Source organism: Caretta caretta, chromosome 7 (genome assembly GCF_965140235.1).
Source record: "Caretta caretta isolate rCarCar2 chromosome 7, rCarCar1.hap1, whole genome shotgun sequence".
Lineage (NCBI taxonomy): Eukaryota > Metazoa > Chordata > Testudines > Cheloniidae > Caretta > Caretta caretta.
In genome coordinates, this window is record NC_134212.1 from 115,557,151 (window position 1) to 115,581,961 (window position 24,811).

Genomic DNA, 24,811 nt, shown 5'->3' on the forward strand with positions numbered 1-24,811 from the left:
GCAGGATCAGCCCAAGGTTAATAAGAACCTTAGAGATATTTGGTTCATCCTATGCACAGATTCAGTGAAACAGGTCATTGAAGTTCATGGCATACTGTGGCATACTGTGGGGCATGCGGGGACCCATAGCAGTGCCACTGACTTGAAGGTATCAGTTGTCCCCAAATCTGAAATGGTTGGGGGTGAGGACAAAGTCACAAAGCTCAGCCACCAAGTGTGCTGTGGCCTCACCAAGGATACTATTCTTGACCACTTGTAGTCCATCCTGACATGGAATATTGATGTAAAGAGCGTCTACATCCATGGTGGCCAGGATGGTGTTTTCAGGAAGATGACCAATGCATTGTAGTTTCCTCAGGAAGTCAGTGACAGGTTTCAGAGTAGTAGCCGTGTTAGTCTGTATTCGCAAAAAGAAAAGGAGTACTTGTGGCACACCTTAGAGACTAACCAATTTATCACTGCATTTTCCACTTTATGCATCCGATGAAGTGAGCTGTAGCTCACGAAAGCTTATGCTCAAATAAATTGGTTAGTTTCTAAGGTGCCACAAGTACTCCTTTTCTTTTTTAGGAAGTCAGTGGTGTCTCAAAGATAGCTAGGAGTACTGGTAGCATAGGGTCTGAGGAGACAGTCCAAATAGCCAAATATTCCTGCTGTAAGAGTGCTGATGCCTGAGATGATGGGGCATCCAGGGTTTCCAGGTCTATGGATCTTGAATAGCAGATAGAATACCCCTGGTTGGGGCTCTGGGGATGTGGTCTGTGTAGATTTATTCCTGTGCTGTACCGGGGAGTTTCTTGAGCAGACGGTGTAGTTTCTTTTGGTACTCCTCAGTGGGATCAGAGGATAGCGGCCTGTAGAATGTGGTGTTGGAGAGTTGCCTCGCAGCCTCCTGTTCATAGTCTGACCTGTTCATTATGACAGCACCTCCTTTGTCAGCCCCTTTGATTATAATGTCAGAGTCTAACACTCAGCCACTCTATTTGGTATAAGCAATGGGTTTTGTTTACACATTGCTGAAAATAAAATTCAACTGATTGCGAAAGAGGGCTACTTCCGGTCTCAAAGATTCTTAAATCAGCAACCACTTCAGTGGCACAAATACTCTCTAGTACAGTGGTTTTCAAACTGTGGATTGAGACCCAGTACTGGGTCGCGGAATGTAAGGCACTGGATCTCGGTGGCTCGGTCAGCACTGAGCCATTAAAAGTCCTGCTGGCGGTGCTGCCCGGCTAAGGCAGGCTCGTCCCTACCTGTTGTGACACCGCACCCCAGAAGTGGCCAGCAGCATGTCCGGCTCCTAGGTGGGGGGGTGGGGTGTCACAGAGCTCCGTGCGCTGCCCCCACCCCGAGTACTGGCTCCACACTTTCATTGGCTGGGTCCTGGCCAATGGGAGCTGGGGAGGAGGGGGGCGGTGCCTGCGGGTGACAGCTGCACGGAGGTGCTTGCACACCTCCGCCTAGGAGCCAGACCTGCTGCTGGCCACTTCCGGGGTGCAGCGTGGTCCGCAGTGCCAGGCAAGGCAGGAAGCCTGCCTTAGTACCCCTGCTGCACCCCTGACCAGGAGCCACTGCAGGTAAGCCCATGCCCCAATCCTCTACCCCAGCCCTGAGCCCCCCCCAAACCCAGAGTCCCCTCCTTCACCCAAAACCCCTCATCCCCATTCCCACTCCAGAGCCTGCACCCCCAGCCCAGAGCCCTGACCCCCTCCCACACCCAACCTCCTGGCCCCAGCCTAGAAAGTCCTCCCACACCTTGAAGCCCACATTCCTGGCCCCACCCCACAGCCCTCATCCCCACATCTCAACCCTGTGCCCCAGCCCTGAGCCCCTCAAAGACCCCAAACCCCTCATCCCCAGCTCCGTTGGGTCGTGAACATCTATAATTTTCTTCAACTGGGTCACCAGAAAAAAAGTTTGAAAACCACTGCTCTGGGCAATTTAATAATTCTGAACCTCTTCTTTAAATTTTATCTAATAAAATAAAATGTTTGTTGTATTTCAAAGGCTTATGTTCCAATAGTTTGCAGTAATGGGCTTTCTGATGCTGGGTGATTATGAAACCCCCTTTTGTTCTCATAAGTTCATGATGTATGTCTATCTATAAGTCTTTCTTGTTTATGGGAATAAGACCAGCCTTGTCTCACTAACTGTCATTTCAGAGGAAGAGTCACAGTTGTTTGACTTTTGATCTACATGGCAACTAGCTTCACCACCTGCACTGGGTATGAGCTGTTACTGAGCTTGCTTTGTACCATCTTGTGAACACAGCAAGCCTTTTAAACTAGAAACAAGCTGATATGTGAATATACCAATTTACAATGTAAACTTTCAGTCCAAACATATGGGCCGTCTTTATGGCCAAATGTGTGAAGTGCATATACTGTTTACTGATTATATCATTAAATAAAACAGATGGCTAAAGTTCTTCCTTCACCTATGGTGGATTAAAACACAATGGTGTAATAGTGTGGTAAAATGGCAATGTAAAGCATTGCTTTTTACTGGTACAGTATTATAAATAGCTGCTCACAAATGAGGTACAAGCCCCCACTGCCACTAATAGTAATTAGCTTAAGGCTGTACTGAAAAAATTGTACCTTCACAATCAACACGTGTACCACTCACACTTAAAACTACATTTAAAAAATATAGCGGTGACTGAAAACAGCAAAGTAGTTTCCCTGTATGGATAAAGTGAACCATATGCCTTCCAATATTGAAGGCATGACAAGGCAGGTTGAGAACCACATTTTTAAAACAGCCTCCCCTATTTAAATTTATTATTTCTACATCATCATAAGTGGGCACAGTGCTTTGCAGATTTCTAAATGTACCGCCTACTTGCTCAAAAACAAGCATATCAATATAGAATCATAGAAGACTGGGGTTGGAAGAGACCTCAGGAGGTCTCCTCGTCCAACCCCCTGCTCAAAGCAGGACCAATCACAACTAAATCATCCCAGCCAGGGCTTTGTCAAGCCAGGCCTTAAAAACCTCTAAGGATGGAGGTTCCACCACCTCCCTAGGTAACCCATTCCAGTGCTTCACCACCCTCCTAGTGAAATAGTTTTTCCTGATATCCAACCTAGACCTCCTCACTGCAACTTGAGACAATTGCTTCTTGTTTGGTCATCTGCCACCACTGAAAACAGCCTAGCTCCATCTCTTTGGAACCCCCCTTCAGGTAGTTGAAGGCTGCTATCAAATCCCCCCTCACTCTTCTCTTCTGCAGACTAAATAACCCCAGTTCCCTCAGCCTCTCCTCGTAAGTCATGTGCCCCAGCCCCCTAATCATTTTCATTGCCCTCCTCTGGGCTCTATCCAATTGGATCACATCCTTTCTGTAGTGGGGAGCCCAAAACTGACCTCAATACTCCACAAGTGGCCTCACAGTGCCGAATAGAGGGGAATAATCACTTCCCTCAATCTGCTGGCAATGCTCCTACTAATGCAGGCCAATATGCCATTAGCCTTCTTGGCAACAAGGGCACACTGTTGACTCATATCCAGCTTCTCATCCACAGGTCCTTTTCTGCAGAACTGCCGCTTAGCCAGTCGGTCCTCAGCCTGTAGGAGTGCCTGGGATTCTTCCATCCTAAGTACAGAGATCTTCATTTGTCCTTGTTAAACCCCATCAGATTTCTTTTGGCCCAATCCTCCAATTTATCCAGATCACTCTGGACCCTATCCCTACCCTCCAGCGTATCTACCTTTCCCCCCCAGCTTAGTGTCATCCGCAAACTTGCTGAGGGAGCATCCATCTCATCATCCAGATCATTAATGAAGGATATGCAAACAGGCTTTCAGTTCAAATTATGTCTAAGCAGAGCAGTGCAAATCAAGGAAAGAATTTGGCCATAGATGTTCCATTCTTAAGTAACCAGTTGATCCTCTGCATAGGGCAAGGTGAAGACTTAACTGTCCAGTGCTGGAAGGTGCTTTAAGTCACACTTCATTGAAAATCCAATCCAAATGTTTAAAGTGCCCTTCTTGGGATGATAATGCAATTTGTTTTAATATTACCAAGTGCAAATTAAACAAAAGCTGATGATAAACGCTGCATAGACGATAAACGCTACATAGAGAGATCCTCAGGGTGAACCATGTTAGCATTCACAACACAGTAAATAAATATTTGCAGAATGCACACAGGTCACTGAAAAACTCCTTTACTATTTTCCTCAGCTGGAGCATAGGAATACCAATTATGAGCCATTGTGTACAGACACAACTCTTTAGCACATGTAATTGTATAAAATTCCAAGTAAAATGCGACACGAAACCAAAACCATGTTTATAAATCAATTACTTAAAAAAATGAGTCAGACCCTGAGCTGGTGTAAATCTGTGGGCACCCGACTTCAAACTGATGATTTACACCAGCTGAGGGTCTGACCCCTAGTGTTTCCAGATACAAAAGTATAAACTATTCATATTGCTTCCCCTATTTCTCAGCTGTCTCAAAAAATAGAATTAAGAATCTCCTGGAAGACAAGGCCACTTTTTTACCTGAGTTAGTGAACCCAATTATAGGAGAAAAGGAGTATTACTGCTTACAATTTGAGTTTGTCTCAGACAAGCATGTTGCAAGATTCGCTCCTTTGATTAAATCGTTTTCTCATTATCCTTGTGTAAATCTGGAGTAACTCAATTGATTTCAATAGATTTACAGCAGTATTATGGAGAACGTATTTTCAACAGTAGTTTAAACTGTAGGAGTGAAATTTAAAGAAGTTCTCCCAAGTACCTCAAAGTTAAATCCTGCTGTGACTTTTATAGGCCTTCTTGATCTGAACCGAATCGTCCACAGTAAGGTGGAAAATGTCTAAGACACAGGAAAAATAATCAAACCCTCATACCCCTGACCACTAAGCAGACTAAACAATCTCACACTATAAGACCCCATTTTCTAATTCAGGGCTTTGTTATTCTTCAGACAGCTGGTTGGCAGGTTAGTAATGTGTGAACATTTCTTCCCCATGATTCAAAGGTCCAGTCCAATATATCTACACATTCTGCTCAAGGACATAAGTTCCACCATAACAGCACTACTATCTTATCTGCAACCAGCTTTTTCCAACTGATCAAGTTTTGCTTGGTTGTTGATTTCATCGAGGAGTGTCACCACTTGAGTCTGCAAATCCCTGCTGAAATGAGTAATCCTTATCCAAGAGTAGTCCCATTGATAGCAATAAGAATACCTGTGTAAGAACTGCTCATGTGAGTAAAGCTGGCAGGATTAGGCCCTAGCTTTAGAAAAATACACCATTTTTCTCTCCTGACTCAAGTGAAAACTCTATACTCTAAATCAGTGGTCACCAATCGGTAGATCAAGATCATCTGGTTGATCCTGGAGTCTCTGCCAATCGATCATGATCTCTGGCTGCTAAAAGTCTGGTGGCACAGCGGGGCTAAGGCAGGCTCCCAGAAGTGGCCAGCGCCCCCCCACGGTGGGCAGGGGTCTCCGCTCACTGCTCCCATCTGCAAACATTTCCCCTGCAGCTTCCATTGGCCAGAAACGGGGAACTGCAGCCAATGGGGGCTGTGTGGGCAGTGCCTGCAGGGAGGGGCAGTACAGAGCCATGTGCAGCCTCCCCCCAGAGGCCGCAGGGGCCTGCTGGCTGCTTCCGGGAGCAGCGTGGCGTCAGGGCAGGCAGGGAGACTGCCTTAGCCCTGCTGCGCTGCCAACTGGGAGCTGCCCAAGAAAAGTGTCAGCTGGCAGAAGCCCACAGTCCTCCTGCACCCCAACCCCCAGCCCTAAGTCCCCTTCTGGAGCCAGCACCCCATACCTCCTCCTAGCTCTTAAATGCTAGGTAATAAGGGCAAGACTCTGATCTCACACCAACTTTGCATCAGTGTGAAGATTACACTGTTTCTAGTGGAGTCGGTCCTTTAAACCAGTGTGTGATCAGAACCAGAGTCTAATTCTGGCTTAACTCTGCTTCTACTGAAGTCAATATAAAACTTCCAATGACTTCAGTGGGAACAGATTAAGAGGAATGCTCTGCATGTTTGGATATCACACCCATAATGTCTAAAACAGCTCCTTCAAATGATGGAACTCAACAATGTCCATACGGTTGTCTTCTGCCTACTAAACAGCATCCCTATCCCCTCCACTTGTTTCCAAAATAAGCAGAACAGTCTGCAATGTAGACAAATGGCTTCATAAGAAAAACAGTTGTAATTCTTGACAATATATTTTCCTCCCTTTCTTTCTTTCCATCTTTTTTTTTTTTTTTTAAGAGAGAAGATAGGTAAGGGGTTTTTGTTTGTTTGTTTTTTAATGAGAGCAGAAGAGCTCTGTGTAAGCTCGGAAGCTTTTCTCTCTCACCAACAGAAGTCGGTCCAATAAAAGATACTCCCTCACCCACTTTGTCTCTCTAATATCGTAGGACCGACGTGGCTGCAACAACACGGCATACCTTTTTTTAAAGATTTAAAATATCTAACAGATTTCACCTTTCAAATTTTGGTCCATTTCCTATTTTCTGTCTCACTCCTCTCTTCATACTAAGGTTTCAAACAATGGAAATTCAAAATTCTTACTCACTGTGTTTCAACTTAAGCAAATTCCTGAGCTCAGATATACAAATGCATAACACCAACAAATTAAATAGTTTGCAAAGTTCGCAGCAGTCTGTGCATTAAACTGTAGTTTGGCAACATCTGAGCTCCTAAAAGTTGCATATTAGGACAACTCTGGATTTCTTCTGCATCTATGCTCCAAAAATCCCACAAATAAGGCTGACAATGAAAAGTGGAGGTTACAATTAAGCTTTGTGCACCAAATATTTATATCCTTCAGACTCAGAGAAGTGCAAAAAAAACCAGCCAAACAAAAAACCATATTTTCTGAGCACCAGTTATTTCACACTCATGGTAGAACACATGAGCCTCTTTAGAAGCAGTCACAGAGATGATATCTATCTACATACGATTTTGCTCATCTTTCAACTAACTTGAAGACCAAAGCGTAAGCTCTGATAAGGCAGGATTTCATGCAGCTGTGATTATCTCAGCAGGACTTTGTGTTTATAAACAAACGTCTTAAATACACTGCCTGGTATACAATAAGTATAACCGTAGGTACATGTTGTTCTGTGGCAGTATCCGTAGTGTTAAAACAACATGTTCCTCAATTCAGTGCTGGCCTTAACCGGTACAACATTGCTGACTCCAGAAGAGTTGTGTCCAATTACAAGAACAATTTCCACTTCCAGCTTATGCTAGTGGTTTCCCTACTTCGCCCTCACAGCATAAACAATCTGATGAACATTTAAAATATTCTCATTTTTTGCTTCTCAACACCACCACATCTGAGAGAACTCAGCTGAACAGAAACTAAGCATGCCCACCGCGAGAGAGCGCTGCACCAATTTGCTGGCATGAGCTGTGATGTTACACTTATGGCACATGACGCTTATTTTGGCTATGGCATGTCGTTGCTGACTGTGAAATGCCTTTTGCTTCACTCCCATAACAAAATATTATAAACTTTACTGTCTTCTTTTAAGCTCTGATCTCTTAGTGACAGTTAGCATATCTCAAACACAGTGCAACTAGAGGAATCAAATGCTATTTAACCTATTTAACTATTCTTGGTATATGTAGTCTAGAATGATCTAGTAGTATCCATTAAGACCCTGCTCTTTATCCAAAGCACATTTACGTTTTTTGACAATGCCATTTCCAGCTGTTCAGATGGACAAAGTTCATGGGGGTGGGTGGGAGCGCTGTGGGAGAACAGGAATGGACCAAGTGAGATAGTAATTCCGGGGGGTATAAAAGGGGGAATGGAGAAGAGGGAACAAAGGCCATTGCCCATAAAATAGAAAAGGGGGAACTATCCTACGAAGGTTGTTGAGAGTATTGTCCATGATGGGCTCAGGGGGGTCAATTGGACACAGGGAAAAAGTCTTGCAAAATAAACTGAAAAATAAAACAGAAGTCCAGCATGTGATCTCCACACTTCTGCCTGAATAAGTGAGTGACAGGCCTAAGACGTGGCATAAACATAACGAGATTTCAGCGGTGGAGATGCATAGCTTTTTCTATCCTGTGTATTGAAAATATTAAAATGAAAAGATCAATTACCTTTCTCTTTAAGATCTTGTTTGCCTCATTTCAACCTCAGATTAAATTTTTATCCCTGCATTACTAACCTCTAAAAATTGGGGTTTTGCAAAGGACACTCTGGCACACACTGACCCTCAGGGCATGGCTTGCACTGCTGAAATTGTCATATATGGCCTGATTCTGAGGGGTGCTGAGCATTTCCTGCATACTACAGACAATCTTCAGTGCCTACTGCTATCAAAGGGCATGAAATTTGCACAGCACCATGCAAGAAAAGCACCCTGACTTCCAGGATGGGCTCAGAGGAAGTGTTTATTGTGCTAAGTAAAAGCAGAATATGATTTTCAAAGAGCTTTTTATCATTTCCACACATGCAGAATACTGTCTGTAGGAAGTGTGGCAAGACCTGAAAACTGGCTGTTAACTGCTCATTAATTACAAGAAATGCATCTTGAAAAATATATAAGAGAACATTTCATATCTGAAATAAGAACACGAAACCCAGTGAAAAGTACACTGATTTTTTTAAAATTCTTTCTTTTTAGTACTACTGATACACGTCTCTATCCTTAGATAACTTTACCCCTTTATTTGACAAGTCTCAAAAGTTTACATGTTTTCTGGTTGGAATTCGTAATAATGAAGTATGTTTACCCTTAGGAATTATGCTGACATTACATTTAAGATTTCCAGATGTTTCCCTATCACTTCAACAAAGGAATAAGACTGCCTGTTAAAATGGGGAAAAATGACTAGAATGACCAGTAGTAATTAGTTCTCAGATTTGTTCTGGCATAACATGGGGCAATAATATGTTCATTATTCAAGGACTATCTTGTGATAAGTTGTGCCACATAGTTTTTCAGTTTTATTTGTATAAGATGGCATATTTCATGATCACAAAGGAGTAATTTAATATTACAATACAAACTTTTACATTAGTGTAACATTTAAATTACAAATGTTGAAATTCAGGAAATGAAAAAAAAAGTAATGTTCTCACAGTAACATTAAAAGCCCATGTTACACATCCTGTGTATTTTATGACATACATTTAATATAAACACTATAGGCTAGGTTGTCACTTTGCAGCAAGCCATGAGTATGGGGCAGTGCATAGCTGCCCAAGGAAAGGACCAAGTGTTAAAACTCTTTCCCTAGCTCCCACTTTCACTTCAAGTTAAGGGGAATGCTCACATGCGTACAGTTAAGCATGTGCTTAAGTGCTGTGCTGAATCAAAGCATAAATCACTGGAGTAAACAGAGGTGAGTCTAGATACATGACTGGAAGCAGACTTTTGCACAAGAATGTACCATTTCAAATCATTTTTCAGAGTAGAACAGCACCTTGAAGTGGGATTTTTTTTTTCTGCACTAGAAAACTGATGAAACAGATTCTACTCAAACTTCAAAAACAAAATTGCCACTGCAAAGCATGCAGAATTTCTGCTGGAAAGGAAAACTTCTCCAAAAGCATGAAAATGAGGGTTATAAAGACAGACGTAATATTACATTAAACTATCACAGTGCATTTGAGATCATAAAAGCTTCCATCAGAATTACTGCAGAATCAAATCACACAGGCGTCACACTGACAGTGAGAAAGGCTCTTGCTCTAAAGAAAGTTTGATTGTGAAAGGCTTTTGGGATGGAAACAAGGAAAGGTGGGTAAACGAGGAACTACTTGCACAGTTGTTTCTATTTGAATGGTCTCTCTTGCTATTTGTGAGAGTGGTGATGTGGGCTAGGCAGCCAAGGAAGACCATAATTAATTTTTCAAGTCTCAAAGAGCAAAAGAGTAAGCAAAAGAGCCTGGTGGATCCATTGCTCCCCAGTTAGGGTGACCAGACAGCAAGTGTGAAAAATCGGGACACTAGGTGGGGGGGGAATAAGAGCCTATACAACAAAAAGACCCCAAAACCGGGACTGTCCCTATAAAATCAGGACATCTGGTCACCCTATCTCTAGTCATTCAGCCCAATCATTCTGTAGAGGGGGCACACATGTCAGACGGGGGAGGCAACTTCCTTAAAGCTGGATTCATCTCATAAATAAAGACTAGGCCTCTTTGCAACAATTGAAATATCTGAAAACTGCCAGGAACAAAAGCAATTTGTATAAACAGCACATTTTATTCACAAACTGAGGTGCAGATTCTCAAGGGGGTTTCCAGGGCACTTATTAAATATAATGAAATTTTGAAACGTTGAAAAATAAGACTAAAAAACTTTGGAGTTCTAAGGGTAGATGAAAGTTTGGCTATTGGAGATCTGGGCAGTTATAGCCAGATATTGCTGGGAACAATCTTAAAGAAGAAATGCAACCACCTTTACTACTGGGATGGAATACTTCTTATTCATGGTTTTACTAGTGGTGGCAATTCATACAGATGTTGGAAATTCTGATAATTTATCACCTGAGACTTGTATACTTCTTGCCTCATTTCCATCAGCTGGAGCTAATGACTGTATCCTGTTTAAAATTATATTTTAAAAAAGGTTCGTTTATGTGGGCAGATACGTTCATGAGTTTTCCAGCGCATCTCATATAACAACTCAGAAGATGAAACTCTGAATTATTAGAAGGTAGAGTCATAGGGTCAGAAATCATGATGTTCTGCAAGGGAAAACAATGTGTCATTTTGGAGGGTACTAGATACTTTTCTTAATAATGATGATGTCAAAAAAGTTCTTGGATTCTACATCTCCTGAAATAAATGAACTTAGAGGAAGAGTTGGTGCCAAGAGTATCTGCTGTTGAGACATTCACACCTGGAATATTTATTTGGTTAATGTTTGATTATGTTTGTTTCCCATTAGGCTGTGTGTGGGCTTGGAGACTCTCCCAAGAGGTTATCCTAAATCTTTGTTAAAGCTTTTCATGGCTATTGAGCTTGATCATGGACAAAAGAAAGGCAGGGAAATTATGTTTATGAAAATGAAGGGCTCTCAGAATGTGTGGTGGGATTTATACCTTCCCCTCAATCTGTCCAACAAACTATGACCTGCTAAGATCATGGAAGGGGTGGAGGCGGAAGGATGGATGATTCAGATGGGGACTTGTTATATGATTTGGAAAAGTTGCATTATCTTATGTAAGAATCTGTTAGTTGGAAACTATAATTGGAATTTTGCTGGCCTAATGTTATGTATTGAACATTTTAGATTTATCATTGTATTAAATTTTGGGTGGTGCTGAGAGCTATGGATAAGTGACAACCAAAATGAATAACTAAATAGTCCCATAGTCATTTTGATTGATCTTTGCAAATTCCTATCAGTTTGCTGATATCTTCCTAATAGTGAACTGTCCTGAATACAATATGCCATTTTAGATGCAGTCTCAGTCTATGTTCTTTTCAGGATATTGAAAATACCTGTACATTTGGAAATGAAAATGGATTACATTCTAGTTTAAATGAAGAGACAGTTTTTAAACGTTTATCCTAGATCTCTCTTCCCACATGCAGGTATTCGTGCCAAATTAGCAGTAGGTAATGAATTCTGATTCATATGAGGCAGCCATTTCCTGTAGTGGTTAGAGCAGCAAACTGGGATAAGGTTTTCGATTCCTATTCTGCCACTTGATTCACTGTGTGAGCTATGAAAAGTCACTTAACCTATGTCCATTTCAGTCCTCCGCTGTAAAATAGGGATAATGTTTACTCGCCTTTAATGAAAGGTTTCTATATAGCTGAAAAGTATTTACCATCAGTCTGCAGCATATTCTGCATTCAGGTTCATAAGTCTCCCTAAATATGTAATTCCTTACTATATTTGACCATGCTCACAAAAGAGAATGGTTGGCCTTTCCCAGCTATGAACAGTTACACTCAATACATCACATTTGTAACCACTAAGGCAGGCATACAACTTCAAAGAGTAACAGCAGATTCATACACGATAGCGGCAACTACAGTGTTCAACTTAACAAGATCTTTTCTATATGATAATTGTGAAATATGGCCATCCATCACTGTTCTTTATTGGTTCCAGAAATTCAACGAATGTCTGTGTGGTACTTAGTGGAGTAAGCAGTATTAGGACCCAACTGCCAAGCTATGGCAATTATTTTCCTACACCTGCACCTGACGTTGTTCTTTGCTGACTTCCTGTTTCTATCTCTTGCGATTGCTCCTCAATGCCTAAACAACATTTAGAAGCTGCCGAGGCTGGGATACTGCTAGACAGTTTTGTCAGTATAGTCATAAAACATTATATCACTCCTGGATACTACCTGTTTGCTAATAACGTCCTGAGGAAATTTTAAGAGCGTCTCCCACTATATCAATTGCCTCCACAATGGCAAATCTTTATGCTCATCTGTATGAATTGCACAGATATACCCGATTTGCTTGGCCTAAACCTTAACCTTTTAACCAGATGGGTGATTCAGTTAGGCTTTTTTTTTTTTTTTTAAACAAAGAAAGAGAAAATCCACTGCCCTTCTGACATACGAAAAACATGTCTTTTTAGTGTTTGACTACATAATCCATTTGTCAGAAAACAGAGCCTCGAGTATATTTCACAAAGGTCATATTTTTCATTTGGTTTATGGAACACTTATAAACTAGGACTCTAAACTGTGATTCCCAAACACAAAACAAAGTCAAAGGTTACAGCATATGTTTTTGTTCCAGCATCTTCAAATTACTTGCAAATGTATTCAAACACAATGTGAGCAGATACTTTATTTTATTGAAAATAACAGACTACAGAGTCCTGTAAAAAACCAGGCTGAGGTACATCAAGCATAAACATGGAAAAAATACATTGGTTTAGAAACCCATAAATCCTTATTTGAATCTGCCAACCTGAAAGCCAAGTAAAGCCTGAAAAAACTATTTTTCCTAAATGTTATGTCTGATTAAGCCATACTATTAAATGACAGCTGAACTTTAACATTAATATGATATTATTTAAATAACTGCATGATTTTTTTTTACACTAAAAATGATGAATGATTTTTGGACAGCTCAATTGACATAAAGCAAGAAGCCCCTTTAATGAGATTTGACAAAATGGAGACATATGCAGAATATTCGTTACAGCTCATGTCGCAGGGCCCTTCCTGGGGAGGCTATGGGTTTGTTTTTTTTTAATATTGTCTACAAGCACTGAAGCATCTCTTTCAATTGCCACTTTGTTTCTCCATGGATTTTGAATTTAGGTTGTGTCATTTACATATTAGTCTTAATCACAGAATTTTGTATGTTATGGTTCAGAGTTGGAAATATGAGAAGTCTGTGAAATGGAGGCACGAAGTGCAGTTATCTTAACCTTTGTCAGCTGGGTATAGAAGGAACTAAGAAAGCTATTTTCTGAAGGAGACTTATGGAGAGATAAAGCTTGCACTGAAGAACAACTTATAAATTCCCTTTGCCAATATTTTCCGAGGCTCGCGATAAATCGCTGACTTCGCTAAAATTTAGGATTTTAATTTTTTTAAAGCAAATTGGCTTAAACAAATACACACTACAAAAGGCTTGCATGTTGTGAAGAGCAACTTAGGAAGGGCCAACTCATACCAATTTTTTGCAGAATATTTTATAAATAACCTATTCCTTAAAAGTATCAGTCCTAGCATGTCCAATGCCACCTATAATTCGGGTGACTATTCTTTATGGAGCCAACTATAAGTCAAGAAATACAGACAGCACAGTGCTACAAGTGTACAGCTTTGCTGAATAGATAACTCTATGTCCAGGGATTCCATTGGCTAAAACAAGCTTTCTGGTAAAGGTATTGATTTAAATTCAAGGTGGCTGGAAATCACTGAATATCTTTCTCATCCTCCCTAAAATCCCAGATAGATTTTTAGGATGTTGCAATTTTTTTTCTTCACACTTCACTTTAAATCCCAGGGCTACATTTCCATAATATTACACCACACAAGAGAAGCATGCTCAAAACACAATGTTTTTAAAAGTGTCTCTCTCTAGTATGTTCAAATTAGAATGAATTATTTTAAATTATGCTCTGAGTATAAGTTGTATTATAAATATAAAACAATCAAATTTAAACTAACAGGTTAAAACACCTGACTGTATATCCAGAAATAATGGGTGCTGTATCTCCATTAAACAGCCTATTTTTAGAATAGGATGAAAACCGACAAATGGTTCAGGAAAGGGGCCACACCTCTGATGCAATTGTACTTATGCCTGTTTGGCGCTCTGTCCCCCTCTGGTGACACCTAGCCCAGCTACAGATTGATGAGTCTGCTACAGCGTTGGCTAAGGGCCGTCTAGCTTTTAGCTCATGCAGTAGAAGCTTAAATGCTAAGCTTCAGCGGTCCCAGGTTCAATCCCACCTGCCAACAACCAGGGTCTGTCGGTGTTACACAATGGAAAACTATTTTACAGCCAACCTAAATTTTTTTCATAGTTTGTGCAAAACTCCTATGGTAAAAACGTCCCTCTCATCTGATTTTTCCTCAGTGAATGCTTGTGCCAACATCAATATTTAGTTTCAAGAGATTCTACTGGATTGTGAGGAAAAAACCATGCAAGTTAGCCAAATGCTGAGATATAATTAAAAATAATAAAGCCGATAGAGACAGAGGTATCCCTACCTTGTCCTTACCTTCGCAACATTCCGGTTAGGATCCTGGAGCTCTTTCCCAAGTTTGCATCTGTTTCTCTAAGCTGCGGAGAAGAGGGTTATATTAAAAAACCCACATGCCCTCCATTAAGTACAAACAGCAGAGTTCTATTGTACATTGGTTTAATCTTCCTCAGTTTTAGCTCGCATTCAATTCTAGTAAAGCTCTGAAATTTAAGTGTAGATTTTTTTTCCTTACATAAAGATGAAATCTGTGAAAGATTCAACAGTGGATGTAACAAAAAGGAAAGGCTCTATAAATAAAGATCTGAGGAATAAAAGGCATTACAGATTAGCATCTATATTTTCCATTGTGTCTCTGTGTGTGTGTGTGTGTGTCCTATGAATGTTACTGGGAGTTAAATGAGGGTACCAAGGGATGAGGAGATACCCAAAGGGTTAGCTATTCTTGTTTTTTTCACATACTGTTCCTTCAGTTGTTTTCATAGATGCTCCAGACAAAGCAATCTGAAGCAAAAACAATATCACAGAACAATGTCATATGATTGATACAGTGGAAAATATATCCTTAAAATATTTCCATAGTGCTTCTACAGCAAAGTTTTACCTATTTTAAATATGAAAGTAGGAACTAATCTTACAGTTTATAGCAACTTTAATTGAAACAGATCCCAAAACAATTTACAGATTGTGCAAACTACTATATATAGGTGTATATGAGATTAAATATATTTAATTATAATTATATTATAACAACTTTGCCCACCCCTTTGGTCAAAAAAAGGTAGTGGTTTAACAGTGCTCAGCAACACTACATATCCAAATGAACTTAATTAACTTTCTTGTTACAGAGCTCTATAGTAAACACGGCATTTTAGGCAAATGCCGGATTTAAAAGCAGTTTTCAGTTCAAGAAAAGGGAGGCTATAGAGTGATTTTCACTATCTCTCTGGCCTAATAAATATTTAAGTATTTTTACCAGTCTGTGCTCAGAGAGGGGATTCAGAGCTAGTTCTTCCACATTGCAGCTAAGTGTCCCAAGCACTGGTCTACTGGATATAAGAAGTGGGGCACTACCTTGGGGGCCTTCTCCTCCTTGGTTTTGTGAACAGTGCCTAGGTCCCCTTGGGAATCTAGCACCAGGTTTCCTTTGGTTTTTTAAGAAAGTGGTTAAAAATGCCTAAAATCAAAACAAACCTTTCGTTTTGGGTTGAACAAAACATCATTGGTGATGGGTTGAACAAAACATCAAGTAGGACCCAAAACGGTTTTTGCTTTTCGCAATTTTCTATTCACCGTAAATGCCAAAAAATGTAGGTTTCAGGATGACCCGAAATTAGTATTGTTTTTTTCTTCAATTTTTGGAACTGCCAGTGAATCAAAAACTCAGCTATTTACACAGCTCTACTGTCTTCTTCACAGACAGACAAATTTGCTGGTTAATCCTGGTTATTTTACCATTGTAAAAAGCACATATCTTAAATTTCAGTATCGGACATCAGATGTGAAGAAACCTCCTCAGTCATCGAGTCCTGTCTCCTAATTTAGCTTTTCTGCACTCACAGCAAAGTCAGGAATAAAGCTCAGCAAAACCTAACAACTCTAGCAAGCCCTTCTTTGAAATGCATTGTAAACTACAACAATTTTCTCTGAAGGGGAATGAGAATAAAAACACTATAGATACACACATGCACAGACACACAGTGAAACTGAAATCTAAAGGGAAGGTGAAAGGAAAACTAGAAAATGTTAGGTGGTTTGTTTTTTTTCCCAAGTTGATGAGAGAGGACTGTTCTACAACCTGCTTAAGCAGGTGCAAAAATAGAACTGAGGGACTGTTGGTGGGGAATCTTTATACCCTCACTTCTAGATTACTTAAGTCTTTATATCAGAAGCTTGCACCTCCCATAGGCTGCTTGGAATGCCTCCACGGCTCATGTGGCAGAGTGAGAGTTAACCACAAGAGAGGGGATTTGTCTGGAGAGTTCACGAAGGAGACAGGTATATATTTATTTTCTAAATTTTACCTCACTTCATCCAACATTTACTACTTCATTATAAATTCAGATTTAATGGGTTGCCTGATGATTCAGCAGGTAGGGCAATCAATGCCTTACTGCTATCAGAGGCTTCGATTTGGGAGACCGAACATATTCTGCGTTATAAATCCATAAAAAGTAAAAGGGCAACTGTAAGCGGGAATCTCCAGATAATGAAGAATTTTCGCCATCATAAGTTACATACAACAGTACCTAGTACCTGAATACCTAGTACATAAAGTGCATTAAGAACAGCTTCCATTTTCTGATCTTGCAAATATTTACTATCATGTTTAATGCTAACCACTGTGAGTAGTTGCATTCACCACACTTAGTAGTAAATGTCTGCCAGATAGGGCCTTTAGTGATGAATGTCTTTTATAATATTTTACAGAATTATTTTGTGGTTATATTATTTAATTAAACGCTACTAAAGAAGAACAAAGTAGAAGGATAGGAATAATTGACACTCCCATCCCCCAGTTTGGATGAAAAGCCTGGAGTTTGTCCCAATGCTTTGTAACCAAGAACCATGAGGTGATAGGTTGTGTGCTTTGTTCTGGGAAGGCCATGTCATGGGTGCTTTATGATGCATAAGGTAAAGTCTAGCTGATTCAACTTCTGGAAAACCAGATTAAACCAGTATGACACATGCAACAGAAAAACATACCTGCTGCAATTTTTTAAAAGCTCATTACAAAACCAAGTTTTTATCTATGCCAGAGGTGAACTGTAAGCAAACGTGTGTGCCTTCCTGTTGCTCTTTTATTACGTGTAATGATAGGCTCAAACACAGTGGGTCAGAGGGGGAGGGTAATATGTTGTTTTCCTTCCTTTCTTTTGTGATAAAAAGAAGTTTTCGGCTTTTTACCTTTAAATATGAGTTCCTAACTTCCCTCTTTTTGCTGGAGGAGTTTGGCAAACCTGAAAGGTAAAATTACTGCTCAGGGTAGCGATTCTTAGATTGCCACTATCCAGGTTTGACAAAGTTCTCAAGCAAAAGTCAGGACCTGGTATTCCTAAGGTAAAAACAAGCAGAAGAAAAGTTAGACCAAATAGGCAAACAGCCTAAGGGAGCAATAAAAACACAACCTCTTCTATTCTGCACTGGCAAAAAACCCAACATACAGATTTTCAAATCATAAATACACTTATTCTAAAACAAAATATTTCCAAGGTAGCTCTTCCTCCATTTCCCTGCTAATACATGAGCTCAGCGATGAGTGCAACAACCGATGACAAAAAAACCCAGCTATGTCAAGCCAGAGAATTCTGTTTTAGCCGATTGCAATGTCATTAGCTGTTGATGTACAAACCTAAAACCTCAAGCATGGCTGGCAAGTGAAGATAAAAATGGACATTCAAATAATAGGTCTTGGTCATATATTGAATAATCTGTTACAGATTTGGGATACACTGGGAAAAAAAACCTATGTTAACTTTTTCTGTGAAATTGGGAAGGATGATCCTGTGGTTAAGGTTTGACAGACTTCCTGTGTGACCTTTGGCAAAATGGGTATACAGTACTTTCCTTTGGAAGGTGCTTTGAAATCAGGAAATGAAAATCTATACAAGTGCAAAAGTTTTTAAAAATTGTTTATTTTAAATAATAAGAGAAAGCAGGGAGAAGGAAATAAACAAGGTGTTGGGACTGATGGAGTTGAGTGGTACGGTGGGAATTAGAAAATCTTGTCAGTTTTACTGATAATTTTGTATTAATCCCTGAAACCCATTTTTCTTCAGAACCCTGTTCACTCTTGGTAAATTAAGTGACTCCTGCAATGTGGTTTCCACCATTTCCTTGGGAGTCTAGTAAATCTCTTTGTGGGATATGCTTCCTGATATGCAACCTACATCTCAAATAAATTGGTTAGTCTCTAAGGTGCCACAAGTACTCCTTTTCTTTTTGCGAATACAGACTAACACGGCTGTTACTCTGAAACCTACATCTTTAATTTCTTAGATGATTCCAAATATTTTTAGTTATGTCCCATATCAGTCTTAAATTAATGCATTCCTTGCCATCTAAGGAGTTTGCATTTTTCAAACAGAGGGAAACTATTATAATATCTTTAATGTTTAGCCAAGCTATATATCTCTATCCATACATCTAACTCATTTAAACTTTACTCTTAGTAAATTCAACCAATTAGTCAATATTTTCTCAATAATGAGGGGCTAAGAACTGAATGCAACATTCCAGTCTGGTGCAGTCATACCTGAGTTCTACAGAAATAGTTTATTATCTCCCTGCTCTGTAACATGATGCCTCTGTATGTGCAGTGCAAAGGTATTGGCCACTGAGGGACCATCTTTGGTCTTTTAACAACAACAATTTAGAAAATGGGATACATAGAGATGTGAGCTAAGATCACAACCTTCAAGTGGACTTCATGCCACAGACATATGCTCTTATATGGATCTAATGAAGACCTGAAAACAGTAACTAAGAGGCGTATAATGGGACTGAGTACTAGGAATTTGAGGTCTTCCATTTCTGACAACAGGTCTTTGGATAGCGTATGACTGGAGGCTCACCAGTCAGCTTTCTAGGAAAATTTCATTCCTTCTTAACCTTGCTTCAGGCAGGAACAGGAAGAAACAGAAAAAAAAAATTGGCCTTGAAAAAATTCCAAGACACACATTGATCAGGTCTGATTGCAGGATTGGGCCAATTTCTTCCTTGCAAATGCAGACCCATTGACTTTAATGGGACAACTTGTACTACTCAGAGTTTGCAGGATCAAGCCCCTATTAGGCTTTTACTTTTTAATAAGTATTGATGGGTGGTGATTACATATCATGATACAATAGTTGACTTATTTAAGACTTTAATCAATGTACTGGATTATTTCTGCTTGCAAAGTGAACTTGCCCAAAGCACACAAAACCCGAGACCAGCAATTCTTTATAGTCAAACTTACCCTTTCCCGAGAACGCTGGATCTTCTCTCTGTCTTGGCTCAGGTTTTCCAACATTTCCTGTCCAATCTGCTCTGCATTAAAAAAAATCAAAATATAAATCCTGAAAAATACAGCTTTTCTCTGTAAGCCCCCAACATGCCAGGTTAAATTCTAATAAACATATTTAAAGAAAAACAGCACTGTAACATAAGAGAGCCTAATCACTCCACCTAAATTCAACGACAAAATCACTAACAAGCTTTAAATGTCTTAAATATCATACACATGAAGAGGTAACAATCAAACTAGAAGTTGTCATATTGACAATCTAATGAGATAGTTTAGGCTATAGGGATTCATGTTAACCTTTGGTCTACACAACATTGGCAAGAAGAATTTCATACTTGTTCTGCAGGGTGGGAGTTCATACTTCTCACATGTTCTTAACCTTTGTCTCTCCCCTTCTGCTTCCCTTGCTGGGAAATATCAGGAAATTTTTACTAAGAGATACCAGCACAGTTATGGAGATTCTGAAACAACAGACATTAGTGGAAGGCCTTTCTCCCTGCACTCCTAACTCCACCTGCTACTAAAATGAAATTCTGTTATTTTAGTGTTAACCCTTCCTCCTCACACAACTGGTGTTCTTCTTCGGTCCACTGGTGGCCTAGCATTTCTGGCAAGCTTGGAGATGTGTTCTGCTGGGTCTCTTAGTATTTCTGATAACAGTCACATTAATCAATTGGTTGGCATCATCTCTTGTTTACACTTTGGCTGGTTGCTTCCATAGCCCATGCTGGATTAAATAATTGCAAAATTAGGGGAAAATTCAGGCTTCAAGACATAACACGAAGGCTGTGAACAAGGACAGGACTTTCCTTTTGAAATAACTTTAATCTCATATGTTAACCTGAAATAGCTATTACAGATATGCATGTATAAGAAAATAATACCACCTCGATATAGAAGAGATTTCCATCTTCAGAGTGCTATACAAACATTAATTAAACCTCACTACATCCCCCTGAGGGAAGAAAGTAAATTATATGATCACCATTTTACAGAAGGGGAAATGGATACAATTTGCCTCAGGCCACATAGCAAGTCTGACATAAACAGAAGTTTCTGACTTCCAGTTCTATGCACATTCCTTTAGGCTGCTCAGCCTACCAGTGCCAAAAAAAGAGTACCCAAATGAAGTATACTGCATATTTCTCTAAATAACAAAAGCAACATATTGCTATTGCTATGTTACTGAATTATGAATAAGCAAGATCTTGACATTTGATTCTTACAATTGTAGAAAGAGACTGAATCAGAAAAAAAAATCAGTTATATATTAACATAGCAATACTTACAATTTTAAATTTTCAGGACATGATCCAACGTTAAGCTGCCTTAAACTTTTTTTTTTTTTTAAATATGAGGCAAAGAAATCCTGGACATTCTTTTCTCCCCCCTTAATAATAATTTCAGTGCACAGTGATATATATTCTGTCAGCTAAAGACCAAAAATATTCATTACAGTCTATATTGCTGGATCCGTTGCCAAGTACAGTACAAGTAAGATAAATATTTCCTCAGATATCTGACCACAAATTGACATCCCCATTATGCTATCTTGTCCCTGCTGGCTTGCAGCTCTTTACTTTTAGCTGTATATACAATGCCTCCCAAAGGTGAAACGTGGTAAGATATGTGGTTACTGAGTTAAAAAGCTGTAAGGTGGAGCACAGCTGTACAGATGGTAGAGTAGGAAAAGTGACTCAAGACTCATCTGCATGTATGTCTCATAACCCTCTGGATGAAACTATAATGTGCTTATTATCAATCACTGTTAAAGCATTTAAAGTCTTGGAATACATAAAAGGATACATATATTCACTGTATTTTTTAAGAAAAATATATTTTATTTCAAAAGTAAAGTAAAACAATCAGCCAAATTCCAGCAAACTAGTGTCAGCTGGAAATATTTATTATTCAAAATTTGGTGTGTGTGTGTGTGTAAGTAAAAAGAAGAGTCAGGAGAAGATTTTCTTTCAAAGGAAGAAATAAAAAGCACATTGGCTAAAATGGTCTGGTATTTCACAAACAAAACTCAAAAATATCTTTGAAGGATGCAGCTATATATTTTTATATGCCAACTTAAGAAAGTTACTGTATTTGTTCAAATCTTTTTCTTCCTATCAGTGGTATGTTCACATTCTTAGCTTTTTATAAGGATTTAGTTTAATTTTCTAACCATCAACATGACAATAGCATCAACTGTAACTGAGGGTAATCCACCATCACTTTGACAAAATAGTGTATTTTCCTCTCATTGCTGATGACTAAAGACATCAATAAATAAGGAAGGAGAGCATGTCAGCCAGAATATCACAAAATGAATTGTTGATATGATACTTAGGGATTAAACCTTCAGCCATGAAGTTCAAACTGGCACAGGGGTCCGAGAACTGAGAGAGCTGCATTTCCTTTCCAACAATCTCCACAGATATATAACTGGATGGATCATCAATTTTACAGGAGTTGTTTTACTCTATATGCACTGCATTTGATGATCTTTTGCCCTTTTTGGGCAAAAACAACAGCATAAGTTGAAATACGAGACCTAACGGAGGTGACGCTAGAATTCTGGCTATCAGTTTGAGCATCATAAATTGAACCCCTGATCTAAGCATCCTATAGTACAGCTCTTCCACTCTCAGAACGTTCACTAAAATCAGTGAGACTTTTGCAGATGCAAGGTCAATAATGTAGAGAAATGCACACAGGTAAATGATATAAGGCACCTCTTCACTTTGCTCCAAGACTTCCATGGGCAGGGAAGCGGCAGAGTTAAGCTCTTAAATAGAACATTTTACCACTTTGATACTATTGCCTTATGTTTACTATCATATTACATTATATTCCTCATGTCCCTGATGTTTTCCTGCCAGTTCAAACTTTCACCAATCTTAAAAATCAAATGTATTCATTTAATCCAGGATTGCAGTTTAGATTCTTTCAGACTACTTATCTTGTTGAATCAGTTACTAGGCTACACAAATTACACAAAGTGTAATTACACGAAGTGGCCAGGTTTATAAAGTATGTTGTGGTTCACATGCAGGCATTTAGGACCAAGACTAGAACCAAAGAGTTGTCAGATATTGTAAATGTGCTGTATTCATGGAGCCTTATGTCAAGACTGTAAGCTCTTTAGATCTTAAACTATTTTTGGGGGGTGGGGGGGTGGGCATACACGTACATGGGCAGTGCCAGGACGCGGATACCCAAAAGCAATCAGTAGATGCTGCTGTAGTGCAAATAAATCATCATAATGTTAAAATTAACCTAGGCCAAGTGAGTTTCTGAAAGTGACATAAAATTATGTTCTAAAAATTACAGCTAAAACATCCCGAAGCAAAGGCGTAAAAACCATTTATACCACTATAATTCATGTTCTAATTGACACAAGGCAAGAACAGTCAATACACACATCACAGCATAGCTTAAGAATGAGATAATGAATAAATAATAATAATAATAAACTACAATCCCGCACAAAGACAAAGTCATAATTGAGCATCAGGCTTAAAAGGACAACAAGTATCAGGCTTCCCAGGCCACACATTTAATTTTGCCTTGAAGCTGTTAAAATCAGGTGGGGGAAACCAATCTCTTCATCAATGAGCAATTTGACAGTACCACTCTTTTTTGGTGTGGCCTTCTCAAATGATGTTTAGCTCTATATGGGCAGGTTGTGCAAGCAAGAAGATGATATCACTTCCCAAAGTTTTGCACGTGATCAGATGCATAAATAAAGATGCTGTGATAGGATATGGTTGAAGCTGTGAAATGAATAGTCATGTTCATGGCAACCCCATTCAAAAATAGGGGTGGGAAGCAGTTACCAAATAAAGAAAGGAAAAATCTGCAGGAAAAGTATTTATACTTACAAGGGTCTAACAGGATATTGAGAGAATGAAAAGCAAAAAAATAAAAATGAAAAAACATACACGGATATTTGAAAGCATCCCTTTAACAGCGAATCTACATCACAGTTTTAATACTTTTTTTTCTGATGGAGTCTATTTTCTTTTTCATGCATAAAGAAAAACCAAGAATCGTTCCATGGAATTTATAAAATGCATATTTATTTATCCAACAGACTGGAAAGGCTCATTCACAGCTATACTGGTCTCTTGGGTAAATACATTAGTCATTCTTTAAAAATGTGTATTATTGACTTGAGTGATTAGAGAGGCTCTTTCAAAATCAGTCTAGCCTGTAAGGTAAATAAATGCTTAAGTGGTTTGAAACCAAAGAAAACAAGCAAGGAAAAATTGTGTGATGTGCCTGATGCATGATATTACATCAGCATTAAAAAGAACAAAACAAGACGGATAGGACATCAGTTATTGCAGTTTTGTGGGTGTGTGCATGAGAAAGAGAGCTGTGCATACATATGACTTGTACGTATTTTCCAAGGATGCAACTTATATAGAAATAACCTCTTAAATCAGCTATTTCCAACCTTACTAAAATGGAGATTTATAATATAAAAGACAATGTATGTTTTACACAGTATCTTTCATATCAAAATGTCACCCCTGTGTGTGGTATGTTCCTGCACTTATCAGTAAAACGCAGCACACGTCTTGATGTGGTAAAAGGGCTGATGATAGGCGTGACCAAATTATGGGGAGAATGCTAGATGGCTTGTTCAATAAGACTTTACATTTGTGTTCTACATACAAATACACAGACTTACTAGACGTACAAACAGAGGTGAGAGAGGGAGACAGACTGACCACAGAGTGGGATGTAAAGATAATGTTAAAGAATTAAAAAAGCTGATCAGATGGTTAGGGCAGAGAAGTATAAAAGCTGCCACCTATGGTGGAGAGGAAGAGGGAAGAGATAGTAGGGTGGGGAAGTCTAAGGCCCCATTTCAGGAAAGCACCTAAGCACATGCTTAAGTGGCCTTCTTAAATACAGATGATTTCTGGAATCAGGACTTAAAAAGAAGCATGTATCAAATCCGTGAAAGATCCTGAAATAGGGATAAAGAAAAGGAGTACTTGTGGCACCTTAGAGACTAACAAATTTATCTGAGCATAAGCTTTCTAAATTTGTTAGTCGCTAAGGTGCCACAAGTACTCCTTTTCTTCTTGCGAATACAGACTAACACGGCTGCTACTCTGAAACCTGAAATAGGGATGTATTTATAGGGGCTACT

The 24,811-nt window shown here is 39.3% G+C and overlaps 1 protein-coding gene across 12 annotated transcripts in view; it reads right to left on the reverse strand.

Annotated features, from left to right (window-relative positions):
- VTI1A (vesicle transport through interaction with t-SNAREs 1A) overlaps positions 1-24,811 on the reverse strand; it is a 340,922-nt gene that overhangs the window by 110,635 nt on the left and 205,476 nt on the right. For 9 of the 12 annotated variants that reach the window (XM_048857953.2, XM_048857951.2, XM_048857948.2 and 6 more), the window contains 2 exons: positions 19,609-19,679; positions 14,667-14,728 (listed from right to left, as the gene is read on the reverse strand). In XM_048857953.2, the coding sequence (XP_048713910.1) occupies positions 14,667-14,728; positions 19,609-19,679 (133 nt within the window). Of the gene's footprint in view, positions 1-14,655; positions 14,729-19,608; positions 19,680-24,811 lie in introns of all 12 variants that reach the window. The other 3 variants (XM_048857958.1, XM_048857956.1, XM_048857952.2) reach the window with 2 other exon arrangements.